We start from the raw sequence: 26,393 nt of genomic DNA on the forward strand, positions 1-26,393 counted from the left end.
GTACATCATTACAGTTTCCCATGTTGATATTAGAAGTTCCAATTAAATTATTTAAAATATTTTCCTCTATACATACTATTGACCAGTTAAATTACTATAATTTGAATGACTGACTATACTATTATCTAAATATTTGCTGTGACAGTTTGTGTAAGCAAAAATTTTCAAACATGTGCTTTAAAAGCAAAATGTTAACATTAAGATGGCAAGAAAAAATACTGGAGTAATTATAATACAAAACAACATATCAAAATACACTTAAAATTCATGAACAAATTGGGAAAAAAAGCATTCAAAAGCTCAAGCTGATAATTTTTAAAAATTCCTATGAAAAATGATATATTAAAATAAGCATTCACTAATACTATTGAAAATAATTCTGAGAATATACAATATATACACACATACACTATGGCCATAGTAAAATTTATCTTTATTTAGAATACTTTGTGGGTTGTTTTTTTTTGTTTTGTTTTGTTTTTTTTGGGGGGATGGGGTACTGGGCACTGAACTCAGGGGCACTCGACCACCGAGACACATCCCCAGCCCTATTGTGTATTTTATTTAGAGACAGGGTCTCACTGAGTTGCTTAGTACCTCACCACTGCTGAGGCTAATTTTGAACTTCATTCATCCTCCTGCCTCAGTCTCCTAAGCCACTGAGATTACAGGCATGTGCCACCACTCCCATCTTTATGTTGTTATTTTTTATCCTATTAAACTATGCTATGCAATTTAGCAAATGATGTAAAGTGAATTTGAAAGCACTGCCAGAAAATATATATAAATGGGGACACTAGATAGTATGACTATACTTGCTGAACCTGAATAAGCTGTAGCACTGATCTTTTCATTTCTACTGTTCACTTATTGGTAATACCAGAAATAACTAAGAGCTTTAAAATCAAGTTTAAAATTATGTTTAAGAACAATTTTATCAGTCAGTAAGTAAAATTTACTCAAAAGCATCTTTTGCCAGTACAAAGATAATTTGTTTCTAAGTTAAAATGCTATTCCTTCCACTTACATTCACTAACACAAAACTTAAAAGCTCAATTAAACAACTTAAATATAACATATTATTTTTGCAGGATTATTTCTGATCAACCATTGACTACTTTAGGGGTATGTGAAAGAAAGTACTTTGACAATATTAACTAGTTGGCAATATTAGCCTGTTTTACTGGAGTTTCAGATTAACCACATTTACCAAAAAGTATTATACTTATTTGTAATTAATCATGTAATTATATTTCTATCCCTTTTTCTATGCACACATATTTATTTGTATTAAGCAAGCCACTCCTCTTACTCAGCATTTATTTACATGTATATCTGGGTGCACAAAAAAATATCACTTAAGCTATTATTTTTATTTTCGATATCACCCATCACTGTGGCACATGGTAATCACAGTAAATACTTAATTTGTTTGTCCTTGTTTCCCTGCCAACGAAGCTAATTTCCATTCTACAAATTCATCTTATTAATGTTAATATAATTACCCATGGTACGTGTGTACATAAACATAAAATGTCATCAGCAATTCAAATAAAAAAATTAAAGTTTTTAATTCAATGATAGGAATGGTCATTATTTATTATTATTCCTCTTTTTGATGGACACTATAACCAGGTAAACTCTTCCTTTCTCTTCAAATCTTATCAAATTTAAAGAACAGAGCCCCCAAAAGAATTTCCACTTATGTCAGTGGCAACATGGTATATCTTAAAGTCTTTACTAACAATAGTTTGAAAGGTTGTAACTTGTTCTTTAAAAATTGAGGTTAAACAAGGAATTAAAAAAGAAAACAAGAAAGGATTTGCCACTGAAATAAGACTACAAACTCAGTTCAAAGTTAAAATCAAATGTCTCTAAATAACAAATTTTAATAAGGTTTTACCTTCCCCTTGCCTTCCTCCTATCACTATGAAAGATATTACCAACTTACATTTTTCTTTAAAACACACCACACACACACACACACACACACACACACACGCGCACGCACACACATACACACACACACTACACAGAGGCAGCTCTAAATTGATTTCTATGTAGTGGTAAGTCTTGACTGGCTTTTTTATGTTAAGTCACTAGTCTGAAACATTTAAAAGGATCTATACTCTTGCTAATATGGCTTTGTCTTAACTGCACAATCTGAAGTTTAGAATGTATATTAATTATAAAAATTCTAACAAATGTACCATGCATTATTTTGTTAAAAAACAAACAAACAGGGGCTGGGGATGTGGTTCAAGTGGTAGCGCGCTCGCCTGCCATGCGGGCGACCCGGGTTCAATCCTCAGCACCACATACAAACAAAGATGTTGTTGTGTCCGCCGAAAACTAAAAAATAAAAATTTTCTCTCTCTCTCTCTTTAAACAAACAAACAAACAAACAAACAGGGCTGGGGCTATAGCTCAGTGGCAGAGAGCTTTCCTAGCATGCGTGAGGCACTGGGTTCAATCCTCAGCACCACATAAAAATAAAAACAAATAAAATAAAAGCATTCTGTCTGCACATAATAGAGTTGGTATGTGCATTTTAGAAAATGGAAGAAATTATTTCCCAAAACAAAATAAGAATAATTCAATAGTAGAAACGAGATCACAAAAATCACAAAAAAGATCACATCTCCTGCACGATGTGACTTTTCATTCCTTTTGCTTTTATTATAATAAAATAATTAGTATATTTTATATTTTATTATATATAACTATCTTAGTGACTTATTATTTTAGTGACTTATCTTTCTTCAAATTATCCCACAGATTGACATGTGATAAATCTGGCGTGGTGGCACATGCCTGTAATCCCAATGGCTCGAGAGGCTGAGACAGGAGGATAGTGAGTTCAAAGCCAGCCTCAGCAATAGCGAGGTGCTAATAAGCAATTCAGTGAGACCCTGTCTCTAAATAAAATACAAAAATAGGATGGGAAGGTGGCTCAGTGGTTGAATGCCTGAGTTCAATCCCCCTTACAACCCCCCCCCCAAATATGTGATAAAGGCAAGGAACAAAGGACAAAATTATTTAACTTTAGTTATCACTACAGAAATCTTTTTTTAATTTTTTTTTTTTTAGTTGTAGCTGGACACAATACCTTTATTTTATTTATTTATTTTTATGTGGTGCTGAGGATTGAACCCAGCGCCCTGCACATGCCAGGCAAGTACTCTACAGCTGAGCCCCCAGCCCCAGCCCCAACTACAGAAATCTTAAGAGAATAAAATGGTGCCAAGAATATACTTAAAGGCAGAACAATTGACTAGTATGTGTGAGGCCCTGCGTTCGATCTCCTGCACTGCAAAAAAGGGTGGGGGTGGGGGTATAAGATGTCTTCAAAATTATTATTATAATTTTTTTAGATATAAGTAATGTATATGTAAAATGCTGAACACACTGCCTAGCAAGTGGTAGTTATTAACAATTGCTAAATTTAAAACACATGACAAAATGACTAAATAGCTTTTTCTATATGTATTATTTTAAATTTATTTTGGTAAACTGTGTAGTTTTGTTAAATTTTGTAAAATTTCCCACTACTAGATTTCTAAGTTAGATATAAGAAAGACACAACTTCACCTAACTTTAAACACAAAAACATAAAGAGTTAGAAACCAAAAGTTTCGAAAATCCCTAAGACAATAACACCAGGACCTTGCCCAACACTTTCTCTGATACAAAAAGATTTTCAAAATTTTAAACAGTAGCAAATTTAAAATATTAAGATGTGATTTGGAGTTAAGGTCTTGCACAATGTAAATAAACACGGTAGCTAAATATTGTACCTTCCTCTGCTCTTGCACCTTCATGATCAGTCATTCTAGTAGAGGCTGACCTAGACTGATTAATGTTTCCTGAAGGGATGTGGGGCAGTTCATCATCTCCCAGATCAGCTATCATGTCGCAGAGTTTTGTTCTGTTGACCCCTGTAAATTAACGTCAGCAGTATAGGTTCATTTAATGGCTACCGCTTGACTTGCTAACAGCCTTTAGTAAACCAATTTGCTAACAGAATAGGCTATTACAAGTCCCAGTTTTTAAAATATCATGTAATTAAAGATATCTTCAATTTTCTATACCACCCCCTCAAGAACACATGAAGAGTTTAAATATTTAAGATATTCATTATTCTTTTGATATTTGTATATTTTATATATATATATATATATACTGTATACTTTAAACATATAATTGGGGGTTGGGGGTTGTTACCGAACCCAAGTTCTGTAAGCTCAGACTCAGAAGATGCCATTAAAACAAGGAAAAATTTGCTGTTTAGGTTAATGCTTACTTGTGTAAAGATTAAAACATGAACTTTTCAACTAAATTCATTATTTTAAAAAATTAAAGAAATAATCACAAATTATTTTTATGAGGGCGCAACAAACAATTAACTTTCCCTGGTGTTTCCATAGGTATTTTCCTGCCACATTAGTGTAAATTTGTCACTAACAAATTGATCCCAATTTCTCTTAAAAATTTTTTTTTCACTTTTTCCAGATTTGAAAACACTGATTTACTTGTGAGCTCTCTGAGCTTATTGTAATGGTACAAAACATCAGCATTTTCAGATACCATAAATTTAAGAGACTTTTTTTTTTAGCTACTACCTGTATAATTCAGGCTAAAACATAAAAAAACCCCAAATCTGCTGCTGTATTGTACTTTTAACTTGGAACTTCAGAATGAAATAATCATTTATTTTTAAGCATGTATTTTAAAAGAAAGTTTAGTTTTAAGAATGTCAGAATATATTTGGAAAGTCAACAAAAATACTTTAATCAATAAAAACAATTTAAATAGGCAAAGCCAAGGTCAAACATACATGATCTCACATTCACTAACTAATGTCAACATTAATGAACTGAAATTAAACTCATTGTGGCTATCTACATAATAATAACTCTATAGGAAATATCATTTATCTAAGTATTCCTAACAGAATGACAGGCAATGAGATGGTAAGACTTAATGGTAAGTGGAATCTGACACATTTATTAGTTCTACTTTACAACTATTCCTAACTTCTTAAAAGTATTTATACAACTCAACTTCTAAGTAGTCTAAATGTTCTAAAATAATTATAACTGAGAAATTTGGGTGTTACTGGAGGATTTTCCCATGGCCAGTGAAATGATAATAAACAAATTCTCTAATAAATGAAAAAAAGGTAAAGTGGATGTACAACTATCACTTAAATTCAATGTGAAAAAATAAACATGTTTCCTCACAAATATCTCCCCTTTCTAACTTACCAACTAGTATAATAATTACCACCAGTAACTTAGTTGCTATACTTAAAATTCTGCAATTGAATCTTAACAATCCTAAAATTTGTAAAATAAGTGGGAAACCAAAACTGTTTTTAAAAAGAATCCTTTAAAGTATTCTTCAGGCTAATCTCTTTCTACTAAGTTTAATCTAATCAGGGCTTTCTTTCTTATAGATTACTACAACAAATTCTCAAAATTTCCCCCCTCTATTTCTTAAGCTCCACTTGCCTTCAATCAAATTTGAATACAACAAAATTAATTTTTCCAAAATCTTCATATTTATTATATCACCCTTTGTTCTGAAAACACAGATGATAATTCAACACTCTTTGGATCAAGGTTAACTAAAATCTTGTACTTTGCAAAGTTCATAATCTGATCTGATTTTTTTCTATCCAATCTTATCTTTTATGATCTATAATCCACTAATTTTCCACAGTCAAAGCAATTTCGATATAGTACAATGTTCACTGAAGTTATTTCTGCCATAGTATGTCCTATCTGTCTTCACCTATTATTCACAAAGGTAAATAATTCACACATCCTCCCTCCCAATCAATCTCTCTCTCTCTCTCTCTCTCTCTCTCTCTCTCTCTCTCTCACACACACACACACACACACACACACACACACACACACACACAATGCACCTTGGCCTATTCAAATCTACTCATTTCTCCAAACTAACATTTACTCTGTAAATATTTTGTTGATCTCATTTCTCCAAACTAACATTTACTCTGTAAATATTTTGTTGATCTCTCTCTGCTCACTTTTATTATACTTGTACATACCTTAAAGTTTGACTTACACATAATTTCATTTTATGAACACTGATATAAAAAATAAAGACTTGAGATAAGAATTTTTTTGCTATATACTATGTGAAGTAATGATCATCTAGTACACATAGACTTGGAAATATAGAAGGGTAGGAAAGTAAAAGACAATATAAAGGTCATTGTTTCTTTCTCTGTCTCTCTCTCTTCCTTTCTTATTTTTGGTTTGTACTATAGCTTGAACCAAAGACCCTGAATACATGCTAGCCCAAGCACTGAGCTACATTCCCAGCCTTTTTTATTTTGAGACAGGGTCTCACTAAATTGCTGAGCCCTCAAACTTGAGATCCTCCTGCATCAGGCTCACAAGTTGCTGGGATTACAGGCATGCACAACTGCATGTGGTGAAAGTCACCAGTCACCGTTCACATTCAGGATCCCAAATTATGTCATTATTGTTATTTGTATGTGACAGCCAAACATTCAACTGAAACGTCTCTACTCCAATTCTAGCTTCTCCAAAGCTGTCAAAAGATGAAAGCAATTTCATAACCAGAAATGTACTGTATAAACCATCTTTCAATTGCAAATTTAATGTCTTCATGTGATTTTTAAAATTATGCAATATTTTAAATATAAATGTTAACTATAAATATTAAACAATTTCATATAAAAATCTGAAATATAATTAGCAGTAATGAGAAACTTATAATAGTATTAATGTAACAGAATGTTACACATATTAAACCAATATTTAAAGGCATACTGAAAGACTAAGGATTAAATAAAAGCCAGTTCTCAATTGCTGCTAGAATTTATGAGAAAAATTTTTATAGCAAGAAAGACTTTGAATTACAAAAAATACAAATACATCTTAATCGTGACTTCCAAGTCCTATATAAACATACATCTTTAGATTGCAGTAAAATGAGGACACTGATTATGCCCACATGCAAGCCAAACTATACTATTGCATTATGTTAGTGTTTTTAAATTCACACAAACTTGTGACATGAAATTTATCTTCCTATATACTCTATTACCATAAGTAAAATAGTACTTGTTACTAATCTAATGTTTTCTCTTTCTCAAATATGTACTCTGCTTGTCAACTACCCTTATATTCTGAAGCAAAACCAATATGAAAGAGATAAGCTAAAAATAAGCTTATATGCTAGATTTGTTCTAGTTTCTATCATTATAATTAAATATTTCATATGACAACTATCTTAAATAATTATGCCACCTTAATGTTAAGGAAAAATAACTTTTAGCTGCAAAATGATTCTGTGGTTTTAAAAAATGCAGTGACTGAAAGCATCTTTCTAACTCTAGGCAAAAATACCTAGAATAAGATATTTCTTTGAAGAAGGGAGGGAAAGAGGGATTGGTTCATTTTACAAGTGTGAAATTAAAATCAGAAACAGAAAACAGCCGCATCCCTTAGTTGAAATCCTTTGCTACATAACAATTTTCTTTTTGTCTTTAATTTGATGCAAGAGAGAATATAGCACATTTTATGTGTTTTTGGAATTTATACTGCAGGCTGAGTATCTCTTATTGGAAATGCCTGGAACCGAGCATCAGAAGTGTTTCAGATTTCAGAGTTTTTAAAAATTTCTGAATATTTGCATTGATTTTTACCAGTCAAGCATCCTAATCTTAAAATTCAAAATCTAAATGCTCCAAAATCCAAAATTCGCTTCTGATTTTAGAACATTCTGGATTGCAGATTTTTGGATTAGAATGCTCAAGCTGTATCTGCTGAAAATAAGCAGTTTTTTTTCTTTTTAAAAATCACAAATATCATACAGCATGTGCAAGGTGCTTCTGAAAGCTACTGAAAATTACTGTTAAAAAATAACTTCTTCATAAATGTATTGAAAAATGCCTAGTTTGAGATACTTAGACTGCAGTTACACTTTAAAATCTGTTATCTTGGATCTGGTTCAGTAAATGACAATTACTACTACAAAGCTCAAAAAATGAAAACTAGAAAATGATCCAGAGAAGCTCATATAGTTTATATTTAAAAGAAATATAGACTACAAAGCTCAAAAAATGAAAACTACAAAATGATCCAGAGAAGCTCACATAGTTTATATTTAAAAGAACTATAGAAAAAGATAAAAGACTACCATTTTCCAGTAATGTTATTTAAGTCAGAAAATGTACAGCAATCCTGTAACATCAGTAAAGAAAGAAAATAATATTCTACATACAGAAAAGATAGGAAAGTTAGTATACATGAAAATAATTAGAAAAATTAAGACAAGTCCATCTATGAAGAGGCAGAAACTGCAAACACATTCTCAGAATGCGAATCCTTAAAATGGAGAAAGGCTTCAGATCTTCCGAAGAAAGAAAATGAAATAGTTTTATCTTCTTGATGAGCCTAATTTTATAGGTATAATATAGCATAGGAGTCACAATAGGATATAAAAATCAGGGCACCTATCAAAGAAAAAAAGGTCATTGCAATGCATAGTTTAAACTTTTTATGTTCAAAATCAGAAACAAATACCCCCCCCCCCCAAAAATCTTTTAAAGCTTTGGCACATATTTCATTCTAAATAAAGACCCCAGATTTCAGATGCTTCACACTTACTTCAGATGCTACACTCTATGTGATTTTTAATCACTATTAATTTACATGTCCTATAAAAATATAGCAAAAAATGGAAGGGGGGAGATAGAAATAATCCAATCAGTACAAGATTTTAATAAAACATGAAGACATTCCCAAATTATAGAACATTTATTAAAAAGTCAAAGAAAATTAGGCTCTGGGTTAGAATATTTTATCAATACGAATTTCTTGATTTTCATCATTGAACTGTGGTTGTGAAACAGAATACTTCTATGGTCAGGTAATATACCCTGAAGTATCAGGGAGAACATCTATACTTTAGTTTTCTGAACTGTTCAAAAAAATGTACACATTTATAGAAAGAAAAGTATAAAGCAATTGTGATAAAGTGTTAAGGGCTAGGGAATTAGGGTGAAAAGTATATGGAATTTTCTGTGCTATTTTTGCAACTTTTCTTAAGTCAGATATTATATCTTAATAAAAATTAAAAGAAAACAGAGCTTAACCTTTTGAAGTCTGAAACCAAAATAACCACATTAAAATCTCTTTAATTTTATGGTCTTAACATCTCTAAAATATATCTTACTTAGTAAGAAAAAAATACTGAAGTACATCTATAAGATTGTCATTTTTAACTCTCGCCTCACAGTTAAAATGGGTAGAATGGAGTAAACAAGCCTAAAGACAGAGAAACTTTAAGTACTTTAAAAATCTTTCTACTTAAGAACCAAGTCTTAGATAAATCTTTACGAAGTTAAAAAAGCAAGTATTCTTGGGGCTGGGGTGTAGCTCAGTGGTAGAGTGTTCACCTAGCGCGTGCGAGGCCTTGGGTTCAATCCTCAGCACCACATAAAAATAAATAAATTACACGTGCTGAATCCCTATAATAAAGTTAGAAAATAATTGTTTTCCCTCAAAGCAGCTGGAGGAAAAAAAATTCTGTACACACTTAGCACTAAGATCCAGTAGGTATAATTTATTCACATTCTGGAGCAAAGGAAAAAAGAAATCAAAAGCCTATAGTTTTGGGCTGGGGATGTGGCTCAAGCAGTAGTGTGCTCGCCTGGCATGCATGTGGCCCGGGTTCGATCCTCAGCACCACATACAAAGATGTTGTGTCTGCCGAAAACTAAAAAATAAATATTAAAAATTCTCTCTCTTAAAAAAAAAAAAGCCTGTAGTTTTATGAATTTTTTATCCATTTTAAAAAGTTTTCATAGTGATGCCCTGTTATCTGTGGTTCTGTTTTCTGATTTCAGTAACCTATGGTAACCAGAGCCTGAAAAGATTCAATAGAAAATTTCAGAAATAAACAATTTCTAAAGTTTTAAATTGCATACCATTCTGAGTAATAAAATATGAGTTTTGTCCTGCCCAGGATTTGCTTCTGTCCAACAAATCCATGCTGTATATGCTACACATTCATTATTCAACTTAAGTAGCTTTCTTGGTTTTCAGATCAAATACCACAGTCACACAGTGTTTGTGTTCAAGTAACTCTTGTTTTACTGAAAAAAAAAAAAGAAGAAAAAAAAATGGCCCCAAGGCAAAGGCCAACAATTCTGACACATCAAGGAAGCATACTTAAAATGAAAAGGTACAAAGTTCCTAACTAAAGGGAACAAAAAAATTATACTTGAGGTTGCTGGGTTGATGGTAAATTCTTATTAATTGCTTACTGTAACTTACTATAAATTTTATCACAGGCACATATGTATTAAAAAAAAAACAGTATATAGGATTTGGTACCTTCCACAGTTTTAGGCAACCACTGAGGATGTATTGTATTTCTTTAATTTTCATCTGCCTGTCAGAGATTCTAGGATTTGGTACAATCCACAGTTTCCGGCAACCACTGAGGATATATTGCATTTCTTTAATTTTCATCTGCATGCCAGAGATTCAAAGTCAACACTTTCTGTATTCACGAGCCAAAGTTTTTAAATTTAAGGAAGGTCAAAGTAAATGTAAAAAGTTAATGTTTATTTTTTTTCTTAATTATTCTTTCCTGAGACATTGCCAGAAACCTCAACCCTATGTCTATTTACATAGATAATCTTAAAGACAGTGATACTTAACATATTTAAAAATTTTAAACCATCTAAAAGATTCACAAATGGAGGCTAGGTAAAATTCACAAAATGAAATACTATATAACCACCGAAATTTTACATGATTTTAAAACACTTACAAAACAATGAGTTTAAAAAACATATAATATTCTTGGGCTGTGTTGTAGCTCAGTGGTAGAGCACTTGCCTGGCATGTGAGGCACTGGGTTTGATTCTCAGCACTAAAGGCAAATAAAAAAAATACAGGTTCATTGATAATTTTAAAAAAATTTTCTTAATTCTTGTTGAAAAATAAAAAAGTTTAAGTTTTTACAATATTTGTAGTATAATATGAATAATTATGCTAAATGTTAGGCATACTATCTGGATAGTAGGATTACAGGTGATTTTTGCTTTTTTCTTTATATTTCTATATATTTCTTATATTGTCTAAATAACATTAATGTTTTTATAATTATATATACAAAGTTAATTTAAAAATATATAAAATCAAAATTAAAGGAGAGTGGGCCAAATAATACATATCTAGATAATAAGATACCATTGAGACATGAGAGCAATAGTCCCTAGATCCTGATTCAATCAATAGCTCCCTTTCACTCATTTCACATACTGGCTTCACCAGTATTGACAATAGGGTAGCTTAGTTAAAAAGGGGAAAAGAAAAAAGTTGAAAACACACAAGAATATTAGCTGACATAAAGCGATGTTTTCTATGAACTGTTAGCTAAATCGGCACATTTTTAATGAAGATTTAACAATTTGATTTTTGTTCATCTGTTTTTAATATTTATTAAGCAGGTATTTATTTTAAAAGGGATTTTTAGAAAAATGTAAAACCTACAACTAAAAAGACAGTGAAAAGACTAGTATTTCCGAACCTCAAAAAGATACAGGTTTATCAAAACAAAATAAATGGGATACTTCTATTTTAAATTGGAAGCAACATTACCTAAGAATTTCTAAAGAAACCTTCAGCAGATTAACTCCATGACAACATATATAAAGCAATCTAATATTAAAATAAACACTTCATTTCTTAAAAAGAAAAACAGCCTGATGCAGTGGGGCACTCCTGTAATCCCAGCACCTCAGGAAGCTAAGGCAGAAATACTGCAAACTTGAGGCCAGCCACAGTTCCTTAGTGAGAATCTGTCTCCAAAGATAAAAGGACTGGTGATGCAGTGCCCCTGGGTTCATTCTCCAGTATCAAAAAGAAAGAAAGAAAACTATATACTAAAGATGTAACTTCATTTTATCTATCCTAAAAGCCAACCATGCAATCATACTTTCATACTCATGCACACACTATAGGTAAATGATTTTAAATCTGAACACAATCCTAGTTTAGCACCAAATATTACTCCATATAATAAGCAGTTCCCAATAGTATGAAACTTCTTGAAGAATAGTTTGCCCTTTAATTTATATGCAATAGCATAAACTAGCTTACAGTTACAAAAACTTATAAAACAGGTAAAATCCTCTAAAATCCCTCTTATTAGCTTCTACAATAAATCACTCAAAAAATGCTTTACTGAAGGAAATTTTCATTCTTTATATGTGTCATTCTATAAACTTTTCTATGTGTCACTAGAAAAAAGAATATGAAAGAATGCCTCTGTGGTTTTACCTTTATCATACATTCTTTGATAAAGCAAAAAAGATGAGACTAGGAGTCAACAGCCCCAAAACAAGTTTCAAGGGTTTCCACAGGTCTGAAGAAGGTTTTTATGTGGGTCATTTTTCCCCACTGTGGGTGCTTTTCTTTTTTCCCAAAAAGTTTGCTTCACAAAATGAAAATGAGTTAATTATACAGAGAAATAAATAACACAACTGTATTTATACTTTTGCAGTACATTGGCTAAACACAACACATTGAAAAATATACCCTGATACCAAAAGACACCCAGCTATTTGACTAAATAAACATCACCATTACCCTTCCTAGTAGCCAAGAAAATACGAACCAATAGAAGTTTTGTGGCTATTATTTCTGTTGGATTATTATCAGAAAGCAGAAACTTGGAAGGGGCTTTCTTGCTTATTATATGTAAGAATTCCCAAACTAACTTGGATATGAGTTGGTTATAGCTTTAATTCCCTATGTATCAAAAATGGAGAAATTTATTTTTCCTTTTTGAATGAATATCTACTATTTTTAATTCCAATATTCCTTACAAATTTGGTAAACTTTATAAGAGCTTTAAAAAAAAAAAAAAACTAAAAAAAAATTTCCTTCACTCTTGCCCACATATGTAAAAGGATTTCCTCCTTGATCAATAACATCCTAAATGATATCCATAAGTTTCAATTATACAACAGACAAAGTTTAAAGTTAGTTGCCCCCTTTATGAAACAAAACATAAAATGACATAAAAAAACAATCAAAAACTTTTATTCTCAGTATTGGTAAACAAAAATTATAATAGTCAGAATCTGCACTTACTCTTCACCCCTTTCTTCCCCTTTCGTTCCTTCTTGTACTGTTCCTTCAGTTTACTTATTAGTCCCTGGTCTACATCCCAAACCTCAGCAGTTGGGGAGAGGTCATCTTTATCTACATGCAGCATATTATTAAAAGAAAAAACATCAGCGGTTGGCAATGCAAGCTGTTGGCAGTAAACTATTATAGCTTTACATAATCATAATAAAAATGTTTAATAGCATATACTCAAAATATTTTAAAGGTGCAGTCTCAGTTTTGGTATTCACAACTCAAAACTAAATGCCCAAGTTTCTAAACATTTCTAAACATTTAATACCAATAGTGGTTCATTTTTATGTATTACAAATTTGAAGATTATTCTTTCAATGGACTGACGTTAGAAATCTAATATTATAAAAAATAGATCACTGCATCTTTATAAAAATGTTAATAAAAATTACACAGCCAGCATTATAAAAGCAAATGAATGAATTACATGCGAAATACTCATATAAGTGCAAGCTAGAAAGGTCAGTGCCATCTCATTGATGAAAATATTCATGCACCTTCTGTCACACTGATTCTGCATGCACAGGAAAACTGTACTAATGGAGAGGCATTCTAGTCCAATATAATACATACATATAGTTCCAAAATACAATGTCTCAAATAATTCATACAAAGCATTCAGAGAATCCCACTTCTGTTCCCACCCTACCCAAATAGTTCAACATCTCATTACCTTCTTCCATTGGACTACAACTAAGATTAGCAAAAACAAAAAACACAAAACACAAAACTCAAATTCCACTGAAGAATTTTTTAGAGTTGATTTTTTTTTAGGGTAAGATAAAACAGTGACAAGCATGGAGAAGTGAAAACATCTTGCTATACATCTGCTAAAGATAACATTTCAGTGAATAATAACTATTTGTTTTAAGTAAATGCTGTGCCTCGAAAAAACTCACTCATAGTGAACTAGAGAAAAAACATTAAAAAGAGGCAGTATAAAAATTGTTAAGTCTTTCATAATTATTTTAAGTACTTAGGGGATTCTTTTACTTAGTTTTAAAGCAGTCATATTATTGGGAAATTTAACTTATAGATTAACAATTAGGAGCTTATGAAACCCTGTTTTTAAATAAAAATTATATCAAAACACCTAGGGCTAAGCCAATCAGACTGAATAATAAAATTTTAGTGAAAAAATACTTGTTAACTCAGTATATTCTAGTTCATAATCTTAGAAACTTGCAAGGCATTCCTGACTCAACCTATAATGTGGACATAAAAAAACAAAAACAAAACACACACACACAAAAAAAGCCCCCACCTTTCCACTTATACACTATTGTATGTAGCAAACAAGAAATTTTCATATTTGAACAGCACACAGAAATTCAAATATTTACTGTACCTTGAGTCTTTATCACTACAATTTTGAGTTATTCTCTGATGACTACACCTATAATTATAGGTGGTCAATATACAAAAAACTAAAGTCTATGCTCCAATCTGCTAACTTTACTTGAAACTAGGTTATGCAAACTGAAATTAACAGGTAGGACTGTCAAATCTGCAATCTATAATACTGTTCATAACATAGCTGTAATACTGACTTAAGAGAAAATAAAGTTTTCAAGTACTCTAATCATGAAGTTTCCTGAAAATTGTATTATGTCAGGAATTCTGTCAATTTACTGAATACACCTAGAAAAATGTGATCCAAATAATTAATCATTTTGCAGTCTTCTTAATGACACTAACAACTACTGTCAGCTACTTCAAGCAATACAAACTGACACATTTGAGGAAATACTTTTTATATCAGAGAGGAAAAACCTCACTTGAATGATATAAACTTTATTTAGGAAATTAGGACAGAAAATTTTAATTAATATAGTTGAACAGTTTTCTAAAAGACCTTTGTAGAGAGATTAAAGCTGTGAATAGCTCTAACTACAGTAGCAAAAAAGAGTGGAGTGAAAAAGCAAAGAGAATGAAAAAAGGATAAGCTTAAGGAAAAAACACAAATATTACTTGCAAGATAACCCCAAATCTAGAAAACAAAGGTAAACTTAGGCAGTGCAAAGAATAGGTTGGTGAATGCATATGTGCACAAACAACATCCTAAAACTTGCCTGTTAAGTAACAGTTGATTTGATATTGCTTATAAGAATTACGTAAGAGCAAAGGGGAAGAAGCAGCATAATCTTCTACATTTTAATCCTGTTTTTAAAAAATCTAGGGGGGGAAAAAATACCGAGAAATGAGGTTGAATAAATTATGGGAACGGTTTTTTGTCTAAAAGAAAGCACAAACATGCACAAAAAAGTTGACTCCTAACAACTCAAAACTACAAAAACATAATATTTCTGTTATGATAATTCTGATTACCAAAGTAGAGGAATTATACAAATCATCTAACTGTAGCATAAATTTGTAACTAACTTAATTTCGTGCAAATATTCAACACTTTACCCACAGTATTTAAAAACATAGATTCAGGTAGCAATGGTATTTTGTAGTCCTATTAATTTCCAGAGATCACAGTTTCAAAGAGTAAGTTTCAAACATCCTTAAAAATGTCTAGTGTCTATGAGGGGGATAAAAAAAAAAAAAGTTGGTATCTTAAATTTTTAATGAGAAGAACTTAAAAATTACTAACATCTATCTCAGACTACCTCATGTAAATGACAGATAAAAAAAGAATTAAGGGCTGGGATTGTAGTGCAGGGTTAGAGGGCTTGCCTATCACACCTGAGGCACTGGGTTTGATCCTTGGCACCACACAAATAAGTAAAATAAAGGTATTGTGTCCATTTATAACTTAAAAAAAAAAAGTTTCTTTTTAAAAGAGAGGATTAAATCTTTCAAAGTAGCAGTGATTTTATAAAAGGATTCAGAATTTACTTTTAAAAAATCTGTGTTCTTTTTTTATGCTAAAATCTTCTTAACCCAATAATTTGAATATGAAAATCACCTTCCCGTTTATAAATTTATTAAAAGTCCTAGAAAATTAAATAAGTACAAAAGGAATGTTGCATATCTATCCTCTTTGTTTCAGACAAAATTAATGACATTTGTTGAGTACAAATGATGAACTTTAAGAATATTGTATAGGTCCTTTGATAGTTTTTCTTATGGGAAAAAAATACTTGAGCCACTTTGTACTTGAGAGTTCTTTATTTCATCAAGAACTTAAGTTCAAAGGCATCCTTAGCAAGTTAGCAAGGCCCTATGCAACTTAACAAGACCCTTTCTCAAAATAAAAGATTAAAAACAGGGCTGGGGCTCAATGGGTAAGTGCTCCTGGGTTCACTCCCTGGTACCAAAAAAAAAAAAAAAAAAACCTAAAATGTTTTAATGTTTCAGTTCCATCTGGAAATAAGAGGCTTTATTGGTTACTTCCACTTACATAATGAGACATAGGTCACTCAAATGCTGATAATAAAAAGTACATAAAGTATTGAACTTTGCCTTAAAAAGTCTTTGGACAGAAGGACCATTCAGTTGTACATAACTGGATACTTTTTAATTAAAATAATAAAACATTTAATTTCACAAAGTAAATTCCTGAAATTTTTGTTTTGATCTTTTTGACTAAGAGTTAAAGTTCTAGTCACTTTAGGTTCAGGCAATAGGAATGAATATCTGCCAAGATTTAGCTAAACAGATGCTTGATAAACCCTCTGTTATTTAAATAAATTACATATAAATAGTCATATGCTAATACAAATGTTAACTGGTTCTCACTACAAAGTAGCATCTATAGGTATATTTTAATTTTCTTCCGCACATTTATTTATGGGTTCCAAATCTTCTGAAATATACGTGCATTATAAAATACTAGGTTCTTTTAAAATATTAATAACAAAATATTAGTACTTTTTAAATTATTAGAAAAAAAATTTCCAACATTAAATGGGATACATTCAGAAACTAGGGGGAAAAAACCAAAACAAAAAATGGAATCTTATACTGTTTCTCCCGAGTAAGAATAAATTTCTAAAATATTGCCATTTTCAGATAATAAATACAAAAACATACTAAGTCTAGAAAGCAACTGTGGAGTATGGTCTTCCATTTCCATTTAGAAGAAAGAAGAAAGATCTAAATATGAGGTTGAAATTATACCCAATGAAAAACCTTAATAAGGGCTGGGGATGTGGCTCAAGTGGTAGCGCGCTCGCCTGGCATGCGTGCGGCCCGGGTTTGATTCTCAGCACCATGTACAAACAAAGATGTTGTGTCCGCCGATAAATAAAAAATAAATATTAAAAAATTCAAAAAAAAAAAAAAAAAAAGAAAAGAAAAACCTTAATAAGGGCTGGGGTTGTAGCTCAATGGCAGAGCACCTGCCTCACACCTGTGAGGCACTGGGTTCAATCCTTAGGCACCACATAAAAACAAATAAACAAAATAAAGATTTTTTTTAAAAAGAGAAAGATAGTTTAAAAAGAAAAAAAAGAGAAACCTTAATAAAACATTGAAATCTTTTAAGTAATCAATTTTTGTATCAAGAAAGTCAATAAATATTATCTTAATAGAAGGTTTTTCTCTTTTGCTATTAGCAATCTTCAGATTCAATACACAAATGAATTTTTTTAAAGCTCCAAGTTATGATTTCTATCCCCAAAGTAGTTTTAAACAATTTGGTGATAACTGCTCTTGATAGTAATAAAGCAAAACTTTGATGTATTAACATGATCTTCTCCAATAAAGCTCTATAAACACTTTTGAGTTCCACCCCTACCAGACAACATGTCAATATTTAACAATGACTGAATGAACATTTTTAACAGGGAAAACACACTGGACATAATCTATTGCCTTGAAATATTTTTTAGACTTTTATTTTACTACCAAATAGAGTTTTTAGTCCTGTACAGACAGACTGCTTTCTCTCTTTTGGTTTTGGCTGAATTATTATTAGCATTATGTATGACTTCCAAAACTGAGGCCTTAACATTTGCACACTGACTATTACATGTGAAAAAGTTTAATGTCTTCATTAAATCTTGCTCATTGTAGAGCTGTATTCCTGCCTATCAATAAGTCAGGTAATACCCTACTTACTCAGACTTGTGTCCTCTTAAATCTAGACTAATCAAATTAAATAATGGAATGTTTAACAATGAGTAATGCTTATTAAAAAAAAAAAAAGCTATGAGGAAAGAGATTTCCAAATCAATAATACATTTCAACTTTAAATCAAGATAAATGTAAAATATGAAAGTTTAGTCACCAAATCTAAATAAACTGGTACAAAATACCCTGTAATTATTCAATACCACTTCTCCTTGCTCTCTGTTTACCTTCCACCATACCTTCAGATACAAAAATTCCACATAATAATAATCTATCTTTAAATGATAGATTTCCTCCCACCCCCATATTTCTTTATCACCTTACCCCATTCAGTGCCATCCCCTGAACTCCGTGCTTCTCCAGCTCCTTCACCATCTTCAGCAGTCACTAAAAAATCAAATTCTTTCAGTGCTTCCTCTGTATCAGGATCATCAGTTAGGTCTGCAGCTAAGCCTTCATTACCTATCTATAAACAGAATATAAACCAAGAATTATTTTTAATCCTAAATTTTAAAAGGATCTTTTAGTATTTCATAACCATGTTTTCATACCCATTTTAAAATTATTTTGGATCCAAATTTTTAGACTTTCTATGTAATTCATAAGTCTCAAATTATATCTTAGATAAATGGTTCAACAGTGCTATGCCAAGCCATTTGTAAGATGTGATTCAAATACTGTGATATAAAAAATGGTTAAAGTGCTATTCATCAAGAGTTAACTTCTTTAATTATAGTAGACTCTCAGTGCTCCCATTAAAGAACCATTCACTAGCATTCTGACAGCTTATCTTGAATTGAGCTCATATACTTGAATTAAATTGCATGCATGATCTATGTAGCTTAATAACTAATGTTAAGTTCATGGTATGATATTAGCATCCTACCTCCCAGAACAAAAAGAGTAGGAAAGAATAAAAAAATCTCTGTTTCTGTTAAAGTATATATTATACATGTGGGATATGTAAGAATTGAAAACAGCCATTGTAGACTAGAAGCTTTTGAGGAACATTGTCATTTTTTCTATATTACTAAAAAATCCCAATGTACCACACCTAAATTTATTCACAACTTTTTTCACATCTGTGAAATACTGAACACTATTCTGGTAATTCACAAATGGATGATCTCCACTTTTGCTCCTGTAGCCAATCCCATCACCACTAAAATAAAATAAATCTATTTGTTAGGTTATGAGCAAAGTTTTCTTTATCCTTACCAAAGAATGAGAATGTTGACACATATTTACACTCCATACATTACTCCCTTACCCAGGGTGGGAATATACCCATGGCAGCTTCAGGTAATTTTATCACCTGTGTACTATACATGAAGAGAAAATTTCAGCAGTGATTTTTCAATTGTGGCCAGAGTGGCAAGGTTGTTAACATTTTTTTTTTTAAATACATGTATATTTTTTAAGCTGTTGATAGACCTTTATTATTTATTTATATGTGGTGCTGAGAATCGAACCCAGTGCTTCACACATGCCAGCAAGTGCACTACCACTGAGCCCCAGTCCCAGCCCAAGAGCACTACCACTGAGCCCCAGTCCCAGTCCATGGATGTTAACTTTTTAAAAAAGTTTCAAAACCACTGGACTAGGGGCTAGGGTTGTAGCTCAGTGGTAGAGCACTTGCCTCAAACATGTGAGGCACTAGGTTTAATCCTCAACACCACATAAAAATTAAAAATAAATAAAATAAAGGTATGTGTCCAACTACAACTTAAAAAATAAAAAGACTAAAATAAAAACCCACTAAACTAGTCCTATAAAAACAGACCTCTTCATGCCTGTTTAATGAACAATACAGCAAATAATAATTCTCATTATATAAGCATAATTCAGTAAGAATTGAAAATATATAAAACTTTGAGGTACCTTGCTATAAACAATGATCAATCATTCCCAATGGAACTTATCTAAAAAATTATTATTCAAATTACTATTCAAATACTAAAGCTAATAAGAATATAAAACTGATTTCCTACTTTGTGTTTATTCATCCGATGTTTATCTTTTCCTTCTGGGATGCCTTCAATCATGTCATTTTCCTCTTCTTCATCACTGTCATCAGCATTTTCTAAGAAATTGAATGTCTCAAGAACATCACCAGTAGGCCTGTGGGAAAGGAAAAAGATGAAACCAAAGGCATAAAGGTTGATTCCAATATTTCTTTTTGGTTCCTATTTTAAATGCCCGCTTTTTTGTTTGTTTCTTCTTTTTCTCTGTTTCCAGTGTTGAGAATCAAACCCAAGACCTTGTATACACTGGCCAAGCATTCTACCACTGAACTCCCAAGCCCTGTCCCCTGCACGCACCCCCTTGGTATCTTTATTTTTTTCTCTCTTATTTTTTTCTCCTGGTGGTACTGGAGATTGAGCCCACAAATGTGGCCTCACAAATACTAGGCAAGGGCTATTTTTTCCTGTGAGACAGATCTTGCTATGTTGCCAAGGTTGGCCTTGAATTTGGCAGTCTTCCTGCCTCCCAAATTGCTGAGATTATAGGCATGTGCCACTATGCCTAGCTATAACCAATTTTTTTGTTCCATTATGTTGATTCATTTTAAGCCCTTCACAGAACTAAGCCCTTTACAGTCATTTGTGATGAACTTTTGGAAAGCAAATGCCTTTGACGTCAATGTTTAAATGGAAGTCTGTATTACAAATTTCTTTTCTTTGTCAACAATTTAGTACCTCTCTCATCTTAAAAAAGCAAATAATAGAATAAAAAATTAATATATCAAGATGAAGGGAAAATGAGGTCAAAAGAAAGGCTAGACAGTAAAAAGATTAAAAAGAATCAGTGTACTTTCTAGAGAAAGGCTATAAATTTTGGCCCTGAGATTATAAACAGAGTACAAAAGGAAAAGGAATGATAGTGGGAGATTCAAAGATAAATCAGACCATTATTTAGACATTGCACAGTTTTCCTCACTTACAAGATCTACATAAGAACTGAATCAACTTAAGTAGATATTATAAAATCCAAAACATCCTACTACCACAAATTAAGAAACAGAACACAGTGGGCTGGGGTTGTGGCTCAGTGGCAGAAAGCACTTGCCTAGCACATGTGAGGCCCTGGGTTCAATCCTCAGCACCACATAAAAATAAATAAAATTAAGGTATAAAAAAAAATTTTTAAAAAAAGGAAGAAACAGAACAGTGATGATGACTATGTAGAATCTAGTAAACACTACTCTTAGGGGGATTAACGTTTCACTTGGATACATAATACTCCATAAGATCAAACACATAATGTTTACTACATACCAGGCACTGTTATAATTGTCTTACATTAATTCATTTCTTTCTCACATAAATCCTATGATCCCCATTTTGCAAAAGTGGAAATATAAGGTCCTGTGCCCAATGTCGAAGTTAGTAAGTGGTATAAAGTTAGGATTCAAATCCAGTCTATCTTCAGAATTCACACTCTTAACCATTAGGCATACTGCCCCTAATATGATGAGTCTAAAATTTATCATTCTTTACTATTGGATAGTAAGTTTGCTTCTGATTTTTTTTTCCTATTATAAATAAGAACGTGATAAAATACCATTTTGCTGAAATCTCTATACACGTGTTATACCCTTTTCTTATTCCTAGGAGTTTTCAATAACCCATTAATAACTTAGTAGAATGGTGGCTGCCATGATCTGGAGGGAGAGGGAAATGAGGATTTGTTCAATGTGTAGAGATTCAAAGATGAGAAGTTCTAGATCTACTGTGCATAATACTATGCCAACGATACTATAATGTACAATTAAAAGGTTTGTTAAGAAGTCAGAGCTTGGGCTGGGATGTGGCTCATGCGGTAGCGCGCTCGCCTGGCATGCGTGCGGCGCGGGTTCGATCCTCAGCACCACATGCGAACAAAGATGTTGTGTCCGCCAAAAAAACTGAAAAATAAACAATAAATCTCTCTTCTCTCTCTCTTTAAAAAAAAAAAAAAAAAAAAAAAGAAGTCAGAGCTTGGGCCAGGGATGTGGCTCAAGCGGTAGCGCGCTCGCCTGGCATGCGTGCGGCCCCGGTTCAATCCTCAGCGCCACATACAGACAGGGATGTTGTGTTCGCCGAAAACTAAAAAATAAAATATTAAAATTCTCTCTTTCTCTCCCCCTCTCTCACTCTCTCTTTAAAAAAAAAAAATATGTACGCATACACACATTTCACATTTAAAAAAAAAAAAAAAAAAAAGAAGTCAGAGCTTGTAGTATATGGCTTTTGCCTGTTTCCTCCCACCCCCATAAAAACTACTATGAAGTCATTATCTTGCAAAAGCAAGAAGTTTTATGAAAAACAGTATAGTCTGTCATGGACCTTTAATTCAGATTTCAGACTCAGGTATGCTACAGCAAACTTCATTAGTCTAAAATATTGATAAATTCTATGAACTACTTAGTATGGTTAGCTGTACAGATTAACCAGTGGTTGAAAATGCATGGTGATACTTTTTCTCTAATGCTACAAAATACTTAATGTTTCCTGAAATCAGAGTAAAGAAAATATAAGCCCTATATGATATCGAATTGACTTTATTAAAGAGCCTATTTCTCAGAAGTAAAAACCCTAAATCAAAAGCTTGTGTTAGGGGGTTGGGGTTGTGGCTCAATGGTAGAGTGCTTGCCTAGCATGTGAGAGACTCTGGGTCTAATTCTCAGCACCACATATAAATAAATAAAGGTCCATCAATAATTAATAAAAATATTAAAGAAAAAAAAAAAAAGCTTGCGCTAGGGGCTGGGGATATAGCTCAGTTGGTAGAGTGCTTATCTTGCATGCACAAGACCCTGAGTTCAACCCAGCACAACCAAAAAAAAAAAAAAAAAAAAAGCTTGCATTGAGTTGAATTACCAAGTTTATAGAACACGTTTTAGACAATTATTTGTCATCAAAATACATTAAGGGTATAAAATAACATTAGCTTATAAACTGTGGATATTATTAATTTCTAAGTTCTTTTTATTTTTTCTAAGTTGTAGATGGACACAATATCTTTATTTTATTTATTTTTATGTGGTGCTGAGGATTGAACCCAGTGCCTCACACGTTAGGCGAGCGCTCTACCACTTACCACAACCCAGTCTCAATTTCTAAGTTCTAAATCAGCTAATTTGCTATTTGACACTTTGAAAATATTATTCTATTCTCTCTTTTTTCAATGTTTTCACCTATGTTACGCAGAAAAACATGGTAAAAAATGAAAGACGTTTCACTGCTTGACTTCTTGCATTGATGCAGTTTCTATAAATCAAAAGCATATCTGGTAGACAGACAATAAGAACCAAAACCTTTATAGCACTGCTGATATGAATGTAAAATAGTGCAGCCACTCTGGAAAAGTTTGGCAGTTCCTCAAAGTTATTCAGCATTTCCCAATGTGAAAACAATCCACATGCCCTTCAACTGGATAACACATAAAACAAAACATGCTATTATCATCCACAAAATGAAATGCTATTCAGCAATAAAAAGGAATAAAGTACTGGTGCATGCTAGACATGGATGAACTTTGAAAATATTATGCTTATAAATGATTCACAAAAGACAATTTGTATGAAATATCCAGAGCATCCAAATCTAAAGAAATAATAAGTAGACTATTTGTCTACAATGGAGGGTAAGGGAGAATGGAAAGTGACAATTAATAGATACAGGTTTTGTTTTTAGGGTGATGAAAATGTTCTAAACAGATTGAACAACTCTTGAATAGTCTAAAAACTACTAAGTTACATTCCTTCGATGTGTGAATTGTATAGTATGTGAATTATCTAAACAAAGGTATTTTTCTTTAAAAAACATGTATATGGTAGTTTTCTGAGTTCAAACAAAATATAGTCTTTTTTCTTTCACACTACTATCTAAATAACCATTGCTCATTCTAGTGGAAGAGTAACACTACAATTTAAATACTCTAGCAGACACTTAAAATCAGGATGTTAAAATAGCTCTGAACTTCATGAAATTAATCTCGAATCTGCATTTTAATTCTGTACCTATTTCCAAATCGGAGTCATTCTCTTGGCACAAACTTTAAAAGCACCCAAGTACAAAATTTACTTGCCCATGGTATCATTTGGGGGTGGAGTGGGGTATTTTTATATCTGAACTCCATGTGCTTTAAAAACTGTTAACAGTTTAATAACAAGGAGCTAAAGAAATTTATAGTACCAATTAAACAATGGTAGCCTATAGTGTAAATCATACCTTTTGATTTCTTGTCCTTTTTGCTTCGGAGATTCACCACCATTCAGGATTTGTTCTAAGTTCTTTGTTTCTACTGATCCATTTGGTTCTGAATTAGAGAGTCCAAGTAATGACCTTACCCGCTGAGACCGTACATCTAATATTGTATCTGTGTAACCTACTTCCTGAAGGTACCTATAAGAGAATTAAAAATTAAAAATATTAAATCCCAAACACTAACAGCTGCCAATCTTAAAATCCTATCAAATAATTTTGAGAAAAACCCATAATTCTATAAATATACTCTTTGTTTCAACATCTTTCTTCTCTATAAACAGTTTTAGTTCATCTGTAAGAGAACTAAGCCAACTACAAAACCAAAATGTAAATAAGAAAACTCATGGCATGGCCAACATTGATTAAGGGCCAATTATACTGAAACCTAAAAAGTCCTAGTGCCTTAAAAAGCTTTTAGCAGTTGATGAGATGTGTACATGCATGTGAATGTAAATATTTTTAATGTCCAAGAAGTAATAAAGAATAAGTGACATTGAACCTTCAAAGAGTGACATGCTACAGTTTAAACCTAGGGATCATAACTAGAGATTGATGGACAGGCTCATTTTCCTTCTAGTATGTAAAATTTCGTAGTATTTCTCTAGTTCTGTGGTTTTTCGAACTTTCTCTTATTAAACCAGGATATTTAACTTAGACTGAAAAGAAGAAAAAAGGAACAGATCATGACACATAGATAATCAGTTTTAAATGACTTGTTGTGACGAATGGAGATTGGTTAGGTCACCAACAAAGCATGAACTAAAAATGGAGGAGAATAAACATGAGAAAAATAAGATCTAATCTTCATGACTCAATTCACAAATAAACATGCCAGTAAAATGAAAGATTTTCAGGTTTCTGACTGGCTGATGGTTCCATTCAATGAAACAGAGAATACAGAGTCAGAATCTGGCTTATGAGGTATCCATTAGGAAAAAAAAAAAATCAAATGACAAAATTTATTAGGAACATAGATCCATAGCTCAGAAGAATGCACAAGGTTCTGGGTTCATTCAACCACACCAAGAAAAAAAGCTCAGAAAAGCTTGAACTGGCTATACATATTTGGGTCATTAGTCTTTGATGGTGTTTTAAAGCTATGGATTTAACTGAAATCACCCAAAGAATAAGCATAAGTAAGAAAAAATCTGCCCAAACCATAGAAACCTCAAGTGCTAGAAAAGTAAGAAACTATCAAAGGAAAATGAAAATACTTGAGAAATGAGAGGGGGGACAAATGATAGGAGAGAGTGATGTCACAGGAGCAAAACTAAAAGTTTCAAAAAGGAGTAATGTCAATTGCTTCCAAGACAATTAAGTATGAACAACAACAAAAGACTCTTGAATATGCTGTGATAGCTGTTTAATCTGTTTTTCATTTTGACATTCTTCTGAAGCTAAGAAATGAACAGGAAGGAAGACCTTGGAAATAAACTACCCTTGAGAACAAGCAGATAGAAAGTGAACTAGGGTGAGGTTTTAAGGTAGGTATAATAAAATGGTGAGGAAGGGGTGACCAGTAGGCAGCAAAATGATACTACTAGTACCATGTTGGTGATGGATCATGAGGTCTAAGCTAAAGCTAAGGAAATAGAAATAAAGCAACCACAGGGGCTGGGGTTGTGGCTCAGTGGTAGAGTACTCGCCTAGCACACGTGAGGCACTGGGTTCAAACCTCAGCACCAATAAAAATTAAATAAATATATTGTGTCCATCTATAACTAAAAAATAAATATTAAAAAAAAAGCAACCACAGACAGAAGAGATAAAAAGGGAAGTGAAATAGTCAGACTTAAATATTAAGGTAATATCATAAAGTAAATAACATGGCAACCACAGTGAGACAGGTAGAATACTTAATGACTATACAGATCATGAAGCAGTAGAGTAGTCTGGG

The 26,393-nt window shown here is 32.1% G+C and overlaps 1 protein-coding gene across 3 annotated transcripts in view; it reads right to left on the minus strand.

The window, feature by feature from the left end:
• The window catches only part of Strn3 (striatin 3), a 91,130-nt gene that overhangs the window by 19,616 nt on the left and 45,121 nt on the right, over positions 1 to 26,393 (minus strand). The window contains exons 5-9 of one of the 3 annotated variants that reach the window (XM_076850167.1): positions 24,461 to 24,634; positions 20,237 to 20,366; positions 18,570 to 18,711; positions 13,176 to 13,286; positions 3,798 to 3,938 (exon numbers count right to left, since the gene is read on the minus strand). In XM_076850167.1, coding sequence (XP_076706282.1) covers positions 3,798 to 3,938; positions 13,176 to 13,286; positions 18,570 to 18,711; positions 20,237 to 20,366; positions 24,461 to 24,634 — 698 coding nt within the window. The remainder of the gene's footprint in view (positions 1 to 3,797; positions 3,939 to 13,175; positions 13,287 to 18,569; positions 18,712 to 20,236; positions 20,367 to 24,460; positions 24,635 to 26,393) is intronic. The other 2 variants (XM_076850165.1, XM_076850166.1) reach the window with 2 other exon arrangements.

Source organism: Callospermophilus lateralis, chromosome 3, assembly GCF_048772815.1.
Source record: "Callospermophilus lateralis isolate mCalLat2 chromosome 3, mCalLat2.hap1, whole genome shotgun sequence".
In the NCBI taxonomy this organism is placed as follows: domain Eukaryota; kingdom Metazoa; phylum Chordata; class Mammalia; order Rodentia; family Sciuridae; genus Callospermophilus; species Callospermophilus lateralis.